Genomic DNA, 13,257 nt, shown 5'->3' with positions numbered 1-13,257 from the left:
GCTGTGATGATGGGAATTAATCCCAAGCCAGGCTGATGACCGACTGACCTGAGCCAACTTCTGCTGAGGTTTCCAAAGCATTGCACAAGAGGTTTGAAGGAAGAGGTTTGGGGGCATGTGACAGCTAATCTCTTTAGCAGTAAGAACGAAGTTTAAGCATGCTGTTGGAAATGTACTCAGTTCTGTGCTGCTCTTTGTTTTAATTAACAATCTCCTGCATAGATTGGGAGTGTAAACTTCTTTGCACTTTAGTCCAATTAAATCGTGCTTGGAGGCTGTCAATGGTGGGGGGAACTCCCCCCAACCCCCCCTTTTTTTTTCAATTGTTCAGTGAGTCTGTTGAATAATGAAAGAATTTGCCTGACAGGGTTTTGTAGTGTTTCGTCGTCTTGATGAATTCTTGCAGAAGATAGACGACAGTCTCTTTTGTCCAAAATGCATTGGAATGATTCGTCCAATTCCTCAGAAAGTGACAATGAAGCTCATTCAGCCTTTACACAGACTGAGCACAACATAGTTGCAGCTTACTTAATAACAGCAGGTATGGGCATTGGCAAATTGTTGCGTAACTCTTTAAAATAGAACTGTAGATCTGAATGCTCATTTTGTATAGTAACAGCAGTGGTATTTCATTTTGTATTATGCAAATGTCTGATGGCTTTTCTCCATAGCTTACTGACAAGTTAGCAATCAGCAGGCTGACTGAAGTGTGCAGAAACATCTACGTTTTCTGCTCTATATTTGAAGGCAGCGTTGTATCTCGAAAAATATATTTTGTTGATATGTAATTATAGAAGAGAGTGAGAATTAATTTCTGCCAGCTTGCAAAAGAGATAAAAATAGGGCATAGCTGTCACATCTTGCATTTTTCTGTGATGTGCTCGAAGCTATCTTGAGATTTCTCCTGGGCCACATGTTCGTAGCAATATATGTGTAGTCTGAGCATGTGAGAGGGTGTCTGCTGGGGGGATGTAAGGGGAAGGGTTGGAATGTGACTTAGAGGGAGGGAGCTGGTCATTAATCAGAGAAGAGCAGACTCCAGTTGCAGCTGTATTTTTCACCGATGACACATGTTAGAAAAAGCACGCTGGAAGGCTTGACATCGCGTTCGTTCCCTGTGACTGCGGTGGCCTTTGACTAAACTTGAATGATTATGGAATTATTATTTTTTTCCCTCAAACTTTCTCAATGTTCTAACCACAACTGCTTCAGTAATGTTTTTCCAAGGCATTGAGTGCTATAGCAATGAAACATCAACCTGACCAAAACCTGAAACCTACTGTGTTTAAAAATAGGCCTCCTAAACCTTTATTATGTAAAATTAACTCGGTTTATAAATACTTTGTTCATAGACTGTACCATATATTTTCTGTTATCATTAGCTTTTAAAATACTTTATAATATTAACACTTTAAAATATTAATGTACTTTAGGTTTATATGAAATAGTGTTGCTAATGGTCACATTTTATTTAGCATATCAGTGAGTGAGTATCAAATTGCTGTTCTGGTAATGTATTTTTGAATGCAAAGGCAATAATTTATTTCAGGTTTTTAAAGAAATTCGTAGAACAGCTACACAGATCAGTAGACTTATTAAGAAGCTGTAGACATGGATGACGGTCAAGTATTGGAAGGCTAGATACTCTCTGCAGTACTTCCACAGTATTTGCAGGTACCTGGATCTATTAGGTGCTGCAAATACCTATGATACCTGTTATATTTTAATTAAAATTGATTACGTTGTATATAACAAGGTGGTCTTTTTCAGACAGTTTGACCACCTGGTGTTAGGGATCAAGGCTGTCATAGGTGATCAGTGGGATTAGCCAGAATCAACCCAGCTCTTCTTTCTTAATCTTGCATGGAAATTACATGTTTGGGTTTTTTTTAAAGTTGCATTACTTTGTGGTGGGGGTTTTTTTCACTTTATGTTTTTTTCTTACTATAATGGGGGAGTCTAGTAAATCTTCCACCTGCAGCTTGGACTTTGCTTTCTTAATGAGGAATGTTTTTGACAGTAAGATCTATAACATCTTTGAAAGTATGATTGATTGCTTTGCAATTGCCTTACCACAGCAAATCTCACATCTGGAAAACTTAAGCTGTGTTAATAAGCAGATGTCCAATAGTAAGAATGAAGTACAACTACAGTGTTCATCATTATGCTGCTTTTTAAAAGGTTTGAATGCTGCTTGCAAATAATTGTTTTCTGAGAAGGAATAAGTATTGCACTCTACAGTGGTCAGTGTATTAATTTTAGTGATGACAACAGGGATACTCAGGCTGCAGGAAGCAATACTGCCTCATGGATATCCTTCAGCTTATAATGGTGAAATGCTCTGGTATCATTTAAAAATGCTAACTGGAAAAGTAAATTCCATGTTATACATGGACCTATCCTTCGTTGTTTCGATGCTACTACGCATGTGTCTTGCTTAATTCTGTTAGGGCTTGTATTTGCATTTGGTCTGCCTTTAGTTTTCATTGCTTCCCTGGGAAGAAGCAAAATAAGAAATTATTCTGCTCTTGATTAGGTCATGAGGTTTTTATCTTCATTTTCACAAAACTACAAGGTTTAATTAAACAAATATGGGAATAGTTATCTAAGAGGTTTCACGGGCCAAGTGGCAGCATCCATGTGCTTTTTCTGAATCACATGATTTTGTCCCAGCTGATGATTTCAGGTTACTGAAAGTCTTGGGCTTTGTCTGCACTTCCTGCCCTCTAAGAAATCACAGAATCATTTAGGTTGGAAAAGACCTTTAAGATCATTGAGGCCAGCCATAAACCTAACACTGCCAAGTCCACCACTAAACCATGTCCCTAAGCACCACAGCTACACATCTTTTAAATCCCTCCAGGAATGGTGACTCAACCACTTCCCTGGGCAGCCTGTTCCAATGCCTGACAACCTTTTTGGTGAAGAATTTTTTCATAATGTCCAACCTAAACCTCCCCTGGTGTAACTTGAGACTGTTTGTTTCCTCTTGTCCTATTGCTTGTTACTTGGGAAAAGAAACGCAACACCCACCTCGCCACAACCCCCTTTCAGGTAGTTGTAGAGCGTGATACGGTCTCCCCTCAGCCTCCTCTTCTCCAGACTGAACAACCCCAGTTCCCTCAGCCGCTCCTCATAAGACTTGTGCTCCAGCCCCCTCACCAGCTTCGTTGCCCTTCTAATGGGCACTGCTTAACTCCAGCCTGGAGAAACTTTGTTCTTCTACTTGACCTGATTCTCAGAAACAGGGAAGAGAGCATTTCTTGAATCTCTGTTCAAGATGGAATCAATCATCTTTCTTAACATTTTGCTCCCCAGAACATTTCTTCTTTTTTTGCTCTATTATTAATTTGTTCTAGTGATGATAAAAATTTTCATGAATATGGGCTTAACAATTTCCATTTTCTCTTCCCTGTTTTGGTTTGGTTCCCTCCTCCCTTTCCCCCCTTCATTTTAAGATTGGACTCTGAAGCACTAAATTTAAGTGTGTCTAGCAGGACCCTTCCTTCACCCTGAAGTTACGAGTTCACAGTCCTGTTGTATTTCTTATTTAATTCTTGGTAGCTGTAATATTTGTTGAAGCATGCCTCATAAGAAGCCTGTACTGTTTTATAAACTTGTAATACTGTTTTGCTTCCGCTATCCCAAGAGATGACATACTACCTTGTCAGCAGGAGAGCTGACAGAACTGGCATTGTGAGTGCTTTTACTATGGTGTTGGCTTCAGATCAGATCCCCAGCTCCCTGCTTTTGTTCATTTTAGGGGCTCATAGCATCACAGTGTCATTACTGAAATGTGTGAATATATGAATGTGATAGCTGATGGCATCTATGTGGCTGTGCATCTCCAACATCATCTGTCATGTATTTTTATGTACTACGCAGGAGATTAGCCCCTGAGAGGAGACGTGCTTGATGGTTTTGAAAAGAGAATGGAAAGAGAGATAGCCAAGAATTAATTATAATCTTGCCTCATTTGATTTTAAAATTACTGAATCTGTTAGGAGAGTTTCTGTAATGTGGGAGGTTGGTACTGCTTAATAAAATGTTTCACTGAAACTCCTTATGTGAGTTTCAGGTATAATAGAAAAGGTACAAACTTACATAATTGAAATGGAGAAACTCCATTTAAAAGCTGAAGAATCGGCGGTGTCCCTAGTGTCCGTTACCCAAAGTATCTTTGTTATGTTTTTACATATGTTACTATGATTGTATTGGCTTTCCTTCTGCCCTTTTTCCATATCCGTCATGGTATTAACATAGCTCTTGCTGAGCATAGTGGTTCAGATGGTACTTCGATGTGTATTTGACTCTAGAAATGTCTGCCTCAGTTTGATGCACTGGGGTGTGTGCTGGTATTTATAAATGGATTGTGTTCCTGTGGACTGCCAGTGATGGAGTCCCAGAACTTTCCATGATTTGAAGGAGTTTCCATATCGATACCAGTTGAAATCTTCAAAATTCATCGGTAGAGGTGAAGTGCTTGAAACTGGTTCTTGCCCTCAGGTTTTCTAACCCTGCTGATTTGAGGTTATTATTACGAACTGCAGCGTGTTTGTAGTCTGACTATAAACTGATGTTAGAGATTTTTAACTCTGTGTTGCAGCATTGACAGTGACAGAGATGGAAGGACATTGTATAATACTTAAACACCTTATTGCCCTTTCCACGGAGGCATGTCAGCAAAAGCCAAGCTGTGTGTGTTGGGTTTCTGGTGGAGCCAACAGAGGAGCAGAAATCCTACCAGTGAAGGTGATGGATTGCCAGGGATCTAGAGGAGGATGAGCAGTGACTGTGAAAGAAGGTGGATGGGTCTGCTTTTGGAAGTCCACATTCAGTATGACAGCCATTCACTCAAAGCTCTTTACAGAATTATGCCTCAGATCTGTGGTGATGAAAAGTACAGTGTTTTGATTCGTTGGTGAAACTTTTTAAATAAGAAAAAAAAAAAAAAAGAAAAATTCTGAGGGGCATTTCCATGGGTAATGTGTTGTTAGACTTTTACCAAAATACCATCCCACTATGCACTCTTAATTTAAGGTGTCCAGGCTATACAAATGTTTGTAAGTTTAGGATTTGGTTTTGTGATACTGTAACAGCTGTTCTAGACTAGAGAATCTATGAACAACTTATAACTTGTAAACAGTAACATTAATTTTTTTTTTTTTTTTTAGCAGCTGTGTGTGCTTGAACATGTTGGAATTCTCCATTTTATTGATAAGGGCTGTGAGTCTTTCTCTGCTGAGGTGCAAGGAGGAGTTTTTAACCTGATTAGCTGTTCATTAATAGCTTGTATTAATAGAGGGTTAGTAAAAGTTTAGAGGATGGGAGTTTGCTCTTGCTACCTCTGCAACAGGCTAGAGTCTGAAGAGAATAAAACTACAACAACCTCGCACCCCGCTTTGTTGGAGTGCCATGTAAACTCATTCCCAGAGCCACACAGTAGGTTTTGGCTAGGAAGGAGGAATAGCAGGAGAAAAGGAGGATCTGGGGGTTCACCATGATCAGATAAAGCTTGCTGATGCACAAGGTCCTGAAGGGTGTCCTGGGTGACTTGAAGAACATTAAGTCCAAAGCAAATTTCAGAGGGATTGGACATGAAGAGAGGAGAATGTACATTTTAGCTTTAGTACTGCATTTATTACAAGTTTTTGTCTACTGGCCATTTCTTGTCTTGCCTAATAATAGACTTCAGACACAGTTTGAGTCAAGCCAGACCAAAGAGGTTTAAAAATACACAGGTTTGCGAGGCAGGAGCAAGTTCAGCGCAGAGCTGGGCTTTTACCATGGCTGTGACACAGGCCAGGGCTTGTCAGCTGCCGGAGATGGCTCTGGTGCAGACCCACAGTGCCACTGTGGCAGGCCCTGCGGGCCATCCAGACTGCTTGACAAGGCTTAGAAAATACAATTTGCAGCAACCTGAGCCAGCTCTGATGCTTGCAAAGAGTTGGGACCTCATGAGCAGAGAGGGGAGTTAGTCTGGCTAGGATAGTGGTAGCAAAGGCAAAGCTTCTATATTCCTTTTGACCAGGATTATTGACTGAACACTCAGTGGAAACTCTCCACTGAGAAAGGAAGATCTCAGGTGGTGGCAGGGTGCTAGACCAGGTGCATCGTAAGCCCCATTTTTTTTGCCGGTCACCAACCTGCATTCTTTTTTTCCATGGAAGACAGCACTGTACTCTGTGGCTGGAATGTTTGAATTGTAATCTTAGATGCTCTTGAATTTCTGCTATGATTGTTGGCTAGGTTCAGCAAAACGGTCCACTTCTGGCCCTTACTGAATCCAAGTGAAATTTACCTACTTGGAAAAGGTTTTCTCTCCTTTTCAGGTGTCTATCCTCTTTGCCAAATTGTGCTTGACTGAAAATAAAACTTTTTTGGGACTTAGATATTACAATAGGATGAATTTTCTTCTGCGTGTATATTACTGGCTGGTGTCTATCTTTTTGTGAAGTTTCTCCTTTTCTGTTTTACAGGAGTGATAAGCATTTTCAGTAACGTTGTTGTGCTAGGCATCTTTGTTAAGTACAAAGAGCTTCGGACAGCAACCAATGTAATTATTATCAACTTGGCTTTTACTGACATTGGTGTTAGTGGCATCGGTTACCCCATGTCTGCTGCCTCAGACCTGCATGGAAGCTGGAAATTTGGATATACTGGATGCCAGGTATTGCAATTCAGTCAGAGAGAAAGTTTTGAGCACTTAAAAGCAAACAGCGAAATAAGTTGTAGCGCTACCTGATATTAGCTCTCTTAAGAAATAAGATGGAGATGCAAAATTTGACTCTATCTAGACCTGAAGGTGATGGACTGTAATGTCAGCAATTTCTGGATGTAGGATTTCATGTGAATTTCATTCCAAACTTATGTTTATAAACTGAAAACATTAAGGTGTAACCTTGTATTTATCAACTAGAGATTTTAAAATAGCTTTAAAAAGGCTTAGAAAATTAAATCCCCAAATGAGGAAGGTTATAGTAGCACATGCACATTTGACAACTTATTTGATAGTTGAAAGACTTTGGATGTGGCTACTGTTTTGAAGACTTTGACAAGTCTTAATGACTTCTGCTTGGCAAATACATGCTCTTTTGGATGGGACTATTAGGATATCCAAAATGAAGGCCTGCAAGGCTATTGGTCTCCATTAAAGATTTAGCCTAGTTTTAATAGCTGTCTATTTTTAAAAATAGACTGACTGAAAAATTATACTTCCTGCCTTTTGTTCACTGTGTACTGTGATTTAAATCTACTTTTATAAAAGACTGTTGGGCTTAAGTGCCCAGGAAAATGAGTAGTAATGTGAAAGCGTATGCCAAAAACATGACTCAAGGAAAATATTAGCAACATTATACATTTTGGACCTTTATATAATGGGTGTCTCGCTTTTAACATCTTTGGATCTAGACTGACTTGTAGTGGATTGAAGTTGATGTGAAATCTCACTGCCAATGCTTTGGGAGTTAAGGTCACTTGAAGCACAATTCACATCAACCTAAACCAAATGAATCCTGTGAGCTGAGATGGCTGAATGTCAGGTGGTTCTATTATAACCGCTGGTGGCATGTGGTCTGGCACAGGACTCTCTACTTCTGGGGTGTCAGTGGTAACACAGACCTCCCAGTCATCCTTCCTGGCCAGGCTGCCCATGGGATGACTGGGCAGATGCATCTGGAGCATGTTGGGATTGCAGCGTATGTCACTGTGCAGTAGGCCTGACACATGTAAAAATGGCGGCCAATGGGGAAAATCGGTGTTCCATATCCCTGAAATGAGTGTGGTTATGCAACAGAGGAAAGAGTGACAATTCAGGACCTCACATTTGCTAGAGCCATAACTTTTTTGATGAATCAGATGCTCTTCAGGTTTCTTTAACATATATTAAAAATATGAATCGAACACCCCCAACCTCCAAACTCCTTATCTCTGAACCTCAAACATTTACTTATGGAAGTATGGTGTTTGTTTGCTTTTTAGACTTCTGTCTTTAGCATTTCTGATGTGCAAACAAGCAGGTTGCTTTTGAAATGTTTAATTTTAAATAAGCCAGCTCCAAATTGCCTGCATTGAATTAGTTCCTTCAGTATCTTGTTTATGGAGGAGAACACTGGCTGAATGTAATATATCATAGTACCTTCGATTCAGTCCACAAATTTGTGCTTGTACCTTTGAAACATTTCTCAGAAAGGGTTTTTTTTTGTTTGTTTAATTTCAGATCTATGCTGCCTTAAATATCTTTTTTGGGATGGCGAGTATTGGTTTGCTCACTGTTGTTGCAGTTGACCGTTATCTGACAATCTGCAGGCCTGATATAGGTACTGTACTTATGGTCAAAAATTGTTCCCGGTTGGGCTTCTATGAAATACAAGTCTAACTGTATTGTTTTCTCGTGAATGACTCCATAATTACAGTGCTGGGCATAATTTGAATTTAGGGCACGATCCTACAGTACTTGGTTAATAAGTTATCTAGTTGGCATGGATGCTGCTGCTTGTGAAAGTGAAAATTTCACAGTTAGGCTGCCATTTTGTTTATAAGTTGTATTTTCATGGCTGTTTCCAGTCTTTAGAGGGCCACATCCACATAGAGAAGCACATGAAAATCCTCTAGCTGTGGGAGGTTTTGACCTCTGTCAAGCAGGTGTGTGCCTCTCGTGTTGTGTTTAACACTGTACTGGATGTTTTTCCTCTCCTCTCTGTTACAGCTGTATTCTAACAGCTAATTCCTCCGCCTGCAGTCGTGCACAGATGTACTTGAATGCACTGTTGCATAATAAGCTTTTTGGCATGGGGTTAGGGTCAGGTATTGCCTGTATGCTGCGAGTTGGAATGGGTGATGGTATTTAAGTGGCATTTAAGGCTGGAAAGCTTGAGATGTTGTTCAGCTGTATGAAACAGGTACGCTACAGCGTTCCGGAGCGTAGGCCTTTGAAAGGATCGTTATTAACCTGCTATGTGCTTGCTGGAAGCTACTTGTCGTTCGTGTTCAACACTGGGAAGAAGCAAAAGACGACAACGGTTTGTGATTGTATGTGCTTGGCCGCAGGAAGAAGAATGACTACCCGTAGCTATGCCGCTCTAATCCTTGCTGCCTGGATAAATGCAGTCTTTTGGGCTTCCATGCCTACGGTAGGCTGGGCTAGCTACGCTCCAGATCCGACTGGAGCAACGTGCACAGTAAATTGGAGGCAAAATGACGTGTAAGATTCCCCTTCACCCTTTCTTTTGAATTTGCTGTATCATTGAAGGATAAGATTATTTAATTCACCATATGTGAGCATAACTCCTTCTTTCTGAAGTATAAAGCCTAATCTATAAAAATAATTTTAAAACAGTGGAAATAATATAAAGCAAGTCTAGAAAAAACATAGGAATTGAGCCATGCTTGAAAACTGCAAGACCTGTAGTTGCTAATAAAAAAATCAGAGTTAAAGAAAATCTTCCTAATTCTTTAAAAGCTTGTTTTATAATTTCATAATCAAATCAAATAATCAAATTCTTTAGTAACTTTTCCTGGATGGCTATTTGTAAGTTACTGTGTTTTGTTTTTCTGTCTTATCAGGTCCTTTGTTTCCTACACAATGAGTGTAATTGCTGTTAATTTTGTTGTACCCTTAACAGTCATGTTTTACTGTTATTACAATGTTTCCCGGACAATGAAACAATATGCCAGCAGTAACTGCCTGGAGAGCATCAACGTAGATTGGTCTGACCAAGTAGATGTGACAAAGGTATGGTAAATGAGAGCATGTTTTGTTTTAAGCATGTTCTTTTGTGTTAAAGTCTTGGGGGCAAAGGAACAGTGCAGACTTTTAAGCATTTCTGTTTCCTTTCGTACTAAATATTAACTGAAATTTAGCCTTGGTATAACACTAGATTCTTTACTTTTGGCTTAATACTCTTTCCAGATAAATAGCTGCTTTGAAGGCTGGAAACAACGTGAATTTTCCTTGCCTGTGCCGTCTGTCATTACACAGAAGTGTACCTCCGAGATGTCCTCGGAGGACTTTTACTCTTCGTGTCTGCAGAGTCCTTAGGCTTTCTGCTAGGTTCACAGGTGTATCTGGTCTGAAATGGCTTGGTCAACTCTGATTTGAATTCACGGCCTAGAAAGGAAAGTGCATTTCCAAGCTCCTGATCTGTGTGACTCTGATCCCTTGTTCCTTTCAGTGTATTGAGCTTATCTCTTTCTTACATAAACAATAGCAAATGTGAGTTATGGCATAAAATGATATATCCTGCCTAGAAGGCTGACATTCATTTAACATATAAAAGTCCTCGAGAAAGCTTGAAGTTTACTAGCTCCTTCGATTTTGTGTAAAGATATGATTTATCCTTGCGCATGATTAAAAAAGGGAGAGACAATTGGACAGAGTCTGTACCTATGATTTTGAAATACTTATCAATGCAAACTTAGCATTCCTTGGAAAACTTTCTCATTGCTAAATTCTGAAAAATCATATTTTTTACCTAAAAAAAATAATTGGAGCATTTTGCTCTTCTGAAGAAACTTCAGAATGCTTGAAACTGAGGATTCAGTTATAAATTTAGACTCACATTTGTGAAGACAATGCATTTTTCCTGATTTGCCATTGAAGACATTGAGTTTTATTTTTTAAAAAAGAAAGGAAAAACAAAGATTGAAGCTTTGGAGTTAAGCAGTATCCTTCTTTAGAACTGGACTGCTTGCTTTTTCACAGATTAGCATCTTCTAAGCTTTCTACACACCTAACAAGCTTGTAAATGAAAGGGTTCTTTACATTATTATCAATAGGTATTGCATTTGTATTTAAATAGGAATCTTCTGTGGAGAGGGTCACTGCTTGTTTATTGGTTATGCTCTAGAACAGCTCATACAAAGTAGTCATTTACTTCTTGTTTCTCATTTTGTTCATCACTGGAAGACTGAGTACAGGTATGGATAAACAAGGTAAATAAGGAATCTTGTACGTACAAAGAGCCCTGCAGGGTTTTTTGGTTTTCTAGTGGTTTGTTTTGTCCTCTTGATTAATTTGAGATTTCCTTTACTGATTCTTCTCCCTGACAAAAGCCAGAAAAGTTTGTCCTAGTTGATTCATCTCCTACCCTCCCACTACCCCCAGTTTGTTGCTGTTCAGTTCTGCCTGTGGCGTGGTGTGTTCTGGGGTGTGAGCCCAAACATGCCCAGACTGTTCTCTCTGAATGACATGACTGCTCAGATATCTCCTCAGTATGATGCTTGAACACGGCTGTCATGCTTCATTAAACCAAGCAGGCACTTCTGGTTTCCTTAAGTATATGGACTGAGCCTTTGTGTCCTAGAACATTCACTTTCTTTTACTTAAGTGTACCATATTTAAGACTTATGAAATGTTTTTATTAACAGCCTTATTAAATGTTTGACTATAGATTTTTCTCTCTTATCATATTTATTGTTTGTAATAGCATCCCAGAGTGATCTGTTATGGTGGTCATCATCCATGTGTGAAGTCCTTTCTGGCCATTTAAACTTCTGATGGGTAGATTTAACATAATCAGTAGTGCTGACTGTGAAGGAAAATTGTACATAATGAAATAACAGCATGCCAGAATACATGGCAATGTGATGTGCTATTAAATCCCCAAAGCGAGATTTCATTACAACCTGTCAAAATTTGCCACGTGTGCTTGTTTACATGTTGTTACTTGGTTCTGGATAGCTCTATTTTCACACAGGTGCACGTGCTTTTGAGGTTAGGTGGTGAGTTCTTCATCTTCAGGTAATACTGGTTATGTGTCTGTTCCTCTTGTTTTACAGATGTCTGTTGTGATGATTGTAATGTTCTTGGTGGCATGGTCTCCATATTCTATTGTGTGTTTATGGTCTTCCTTTGGAGACCCAAAGAAAATTTCTCCTGCAATGGCCATCATAGCTCCTCTATTTGCAAAATCTTCCACATTCTATAATCCCTGCATTTATGTTGTTGCAAACAAAAAGTAAGTGTTCCTAATTTAGTACTGGTCTACTTCATGATTTTAGCATATCATCTAACTATAGAAGCGTCATCTGTAAAATATGACAAACTGATTAGTGAAGAGATCAAAGGGTAAGCCACCGTTGATTTACCAAAGATGGCCTTTTGGATGGGAACGTCTAAAAGAAATTGTTTTGATCATCATTTGATCATCATCAGAACATACCGAATTGATAAAGATTTTTGAGAACAGATTAATGAAGCTTTTGCAAGACAGTTTTGGAAGTCCCTTTGTGGTTTCTCAAAGGGACTTATTATGGAATTTGGGCTGCATCAGCAGTACACTGGTTTTAATGACTGTAGCCAAAATGTGTGGTGGCTTAGTGGCATGTAACTTCTGTAGATTTCCTTCCTTGATTTGGGATGTGTTGTATTTTGACTGATAAGGACAGATTGACACTTTTTATTAAAGTAAATAAACTAAGCCTATTCTTCTCTTTTGAGCAAGCGTATCAAACGCTCTAACCAAGCCAGTGCCTCTGACTGAGAACTGGGCTTTGCAATGAGGCATCCTTCCTTTTTCTACTACCAACCTAGGTGCAGAGCCTGTGATCTCTGTCTAGGTGAACTTATCTGATCCTGCTGAGTCAATGAAAAACAATCAAATTTTTTCCCCATTCTGTAAGTTCATCTTTGTTGTGGCTATACTCTGTCCTTGGATGAGCAAAAGTTGCTGTGACCCCTTGTCGTAGAAGAAACACTGAACTTAACTGAGTTATTCCTGTACATGGAAGTGAAAAAGACTCAGGTCCTTTTGAATTGCAAATACACCATTTTTTATTAAGTAAGTTTTACTAAAATTGAAAACTGTTTTAATACTTAAGGCCAGTTTACCCAGTTTTGCTTTGTATGTTGTTCTCCAGCTAATGATCTTTCTGCTTTCACTTTCTTGTCCTTTGCAGGTTTCGGAGGGCAATCCTGGCAATGGTGCGATGTCAGACAAGACAAGAGATAACTATAAGCAATGCCTTGCCCATGAGTGTATCTCAAAGTGCACTGACATCGTAGAACTCGTGTCATTTGCCTTGGAAAGGAGTGAAGTCTGGGTTAAAGTTAATTGACCTTTTGGAATATTAATCTTTCTGGCATAATAAACTGCCCCAGCCAGCCAGCTGTTTTCTGTTAATCACAGTAATCTTTTTAGATAGGTTAAGACGACAAAAAGACAAAAACCACTAAGACGTTAGTTCTTGAGAGTGAGGTTCATTGGCTCAATATATCTGTCCCAAACAAAAGAGGCCAGTGAAGTGGTCACTGTGACT

The 13,257-nt window shown here is 39.3% G+C and overlaps 1 protein-coding gene across 1 annotated transcript; it reads left to right on the top strand.

Annotated features, from left to right (window-relative positions):
* Positions 1–435: 435 nt before the first annotated feature.
* On the top strand, positions 436–13,003 carry RRH (retinal pigment epithelium-derived rhodopsin homolog; the record flags this gene model as incomplete). The annotated part of the gene is made up of 7 exons (XM_081999224.1): positions 436–541; positions 6,480–6,670; positions 8,219–8,318; positions 9,049–9,202; positions 9,565–9,733; positions 11,779–11,957; positions 12,898–13,003. The coding sequence occupies 7 exons, from the start codon at positions 436–438 to the stop codon at positions 13,001–13,003; spliced, it is 1,005 nt and encodes a 334-aa protein (XP_081855350.1).
* Positions 13,004–13,257: the final 254 nt, after the last annotated feature.

The sequence above is a fragment of the Phaethon aethereus genome (assembly GCF_964289735.1).
Source record: "Phaethon aethereus genome assembly, chromosome: 4".
NCBI classification, from domain to species: domain Eukaryota; kingdom Metazoa; phylum Chordata; class Aves; order Phaethontiformes; family Phaethontidae; genus Phaethon; species Phaethon aethereus.
This window is presented reverse-complemented; position numbering and strand designations above follow the sequence as displayed.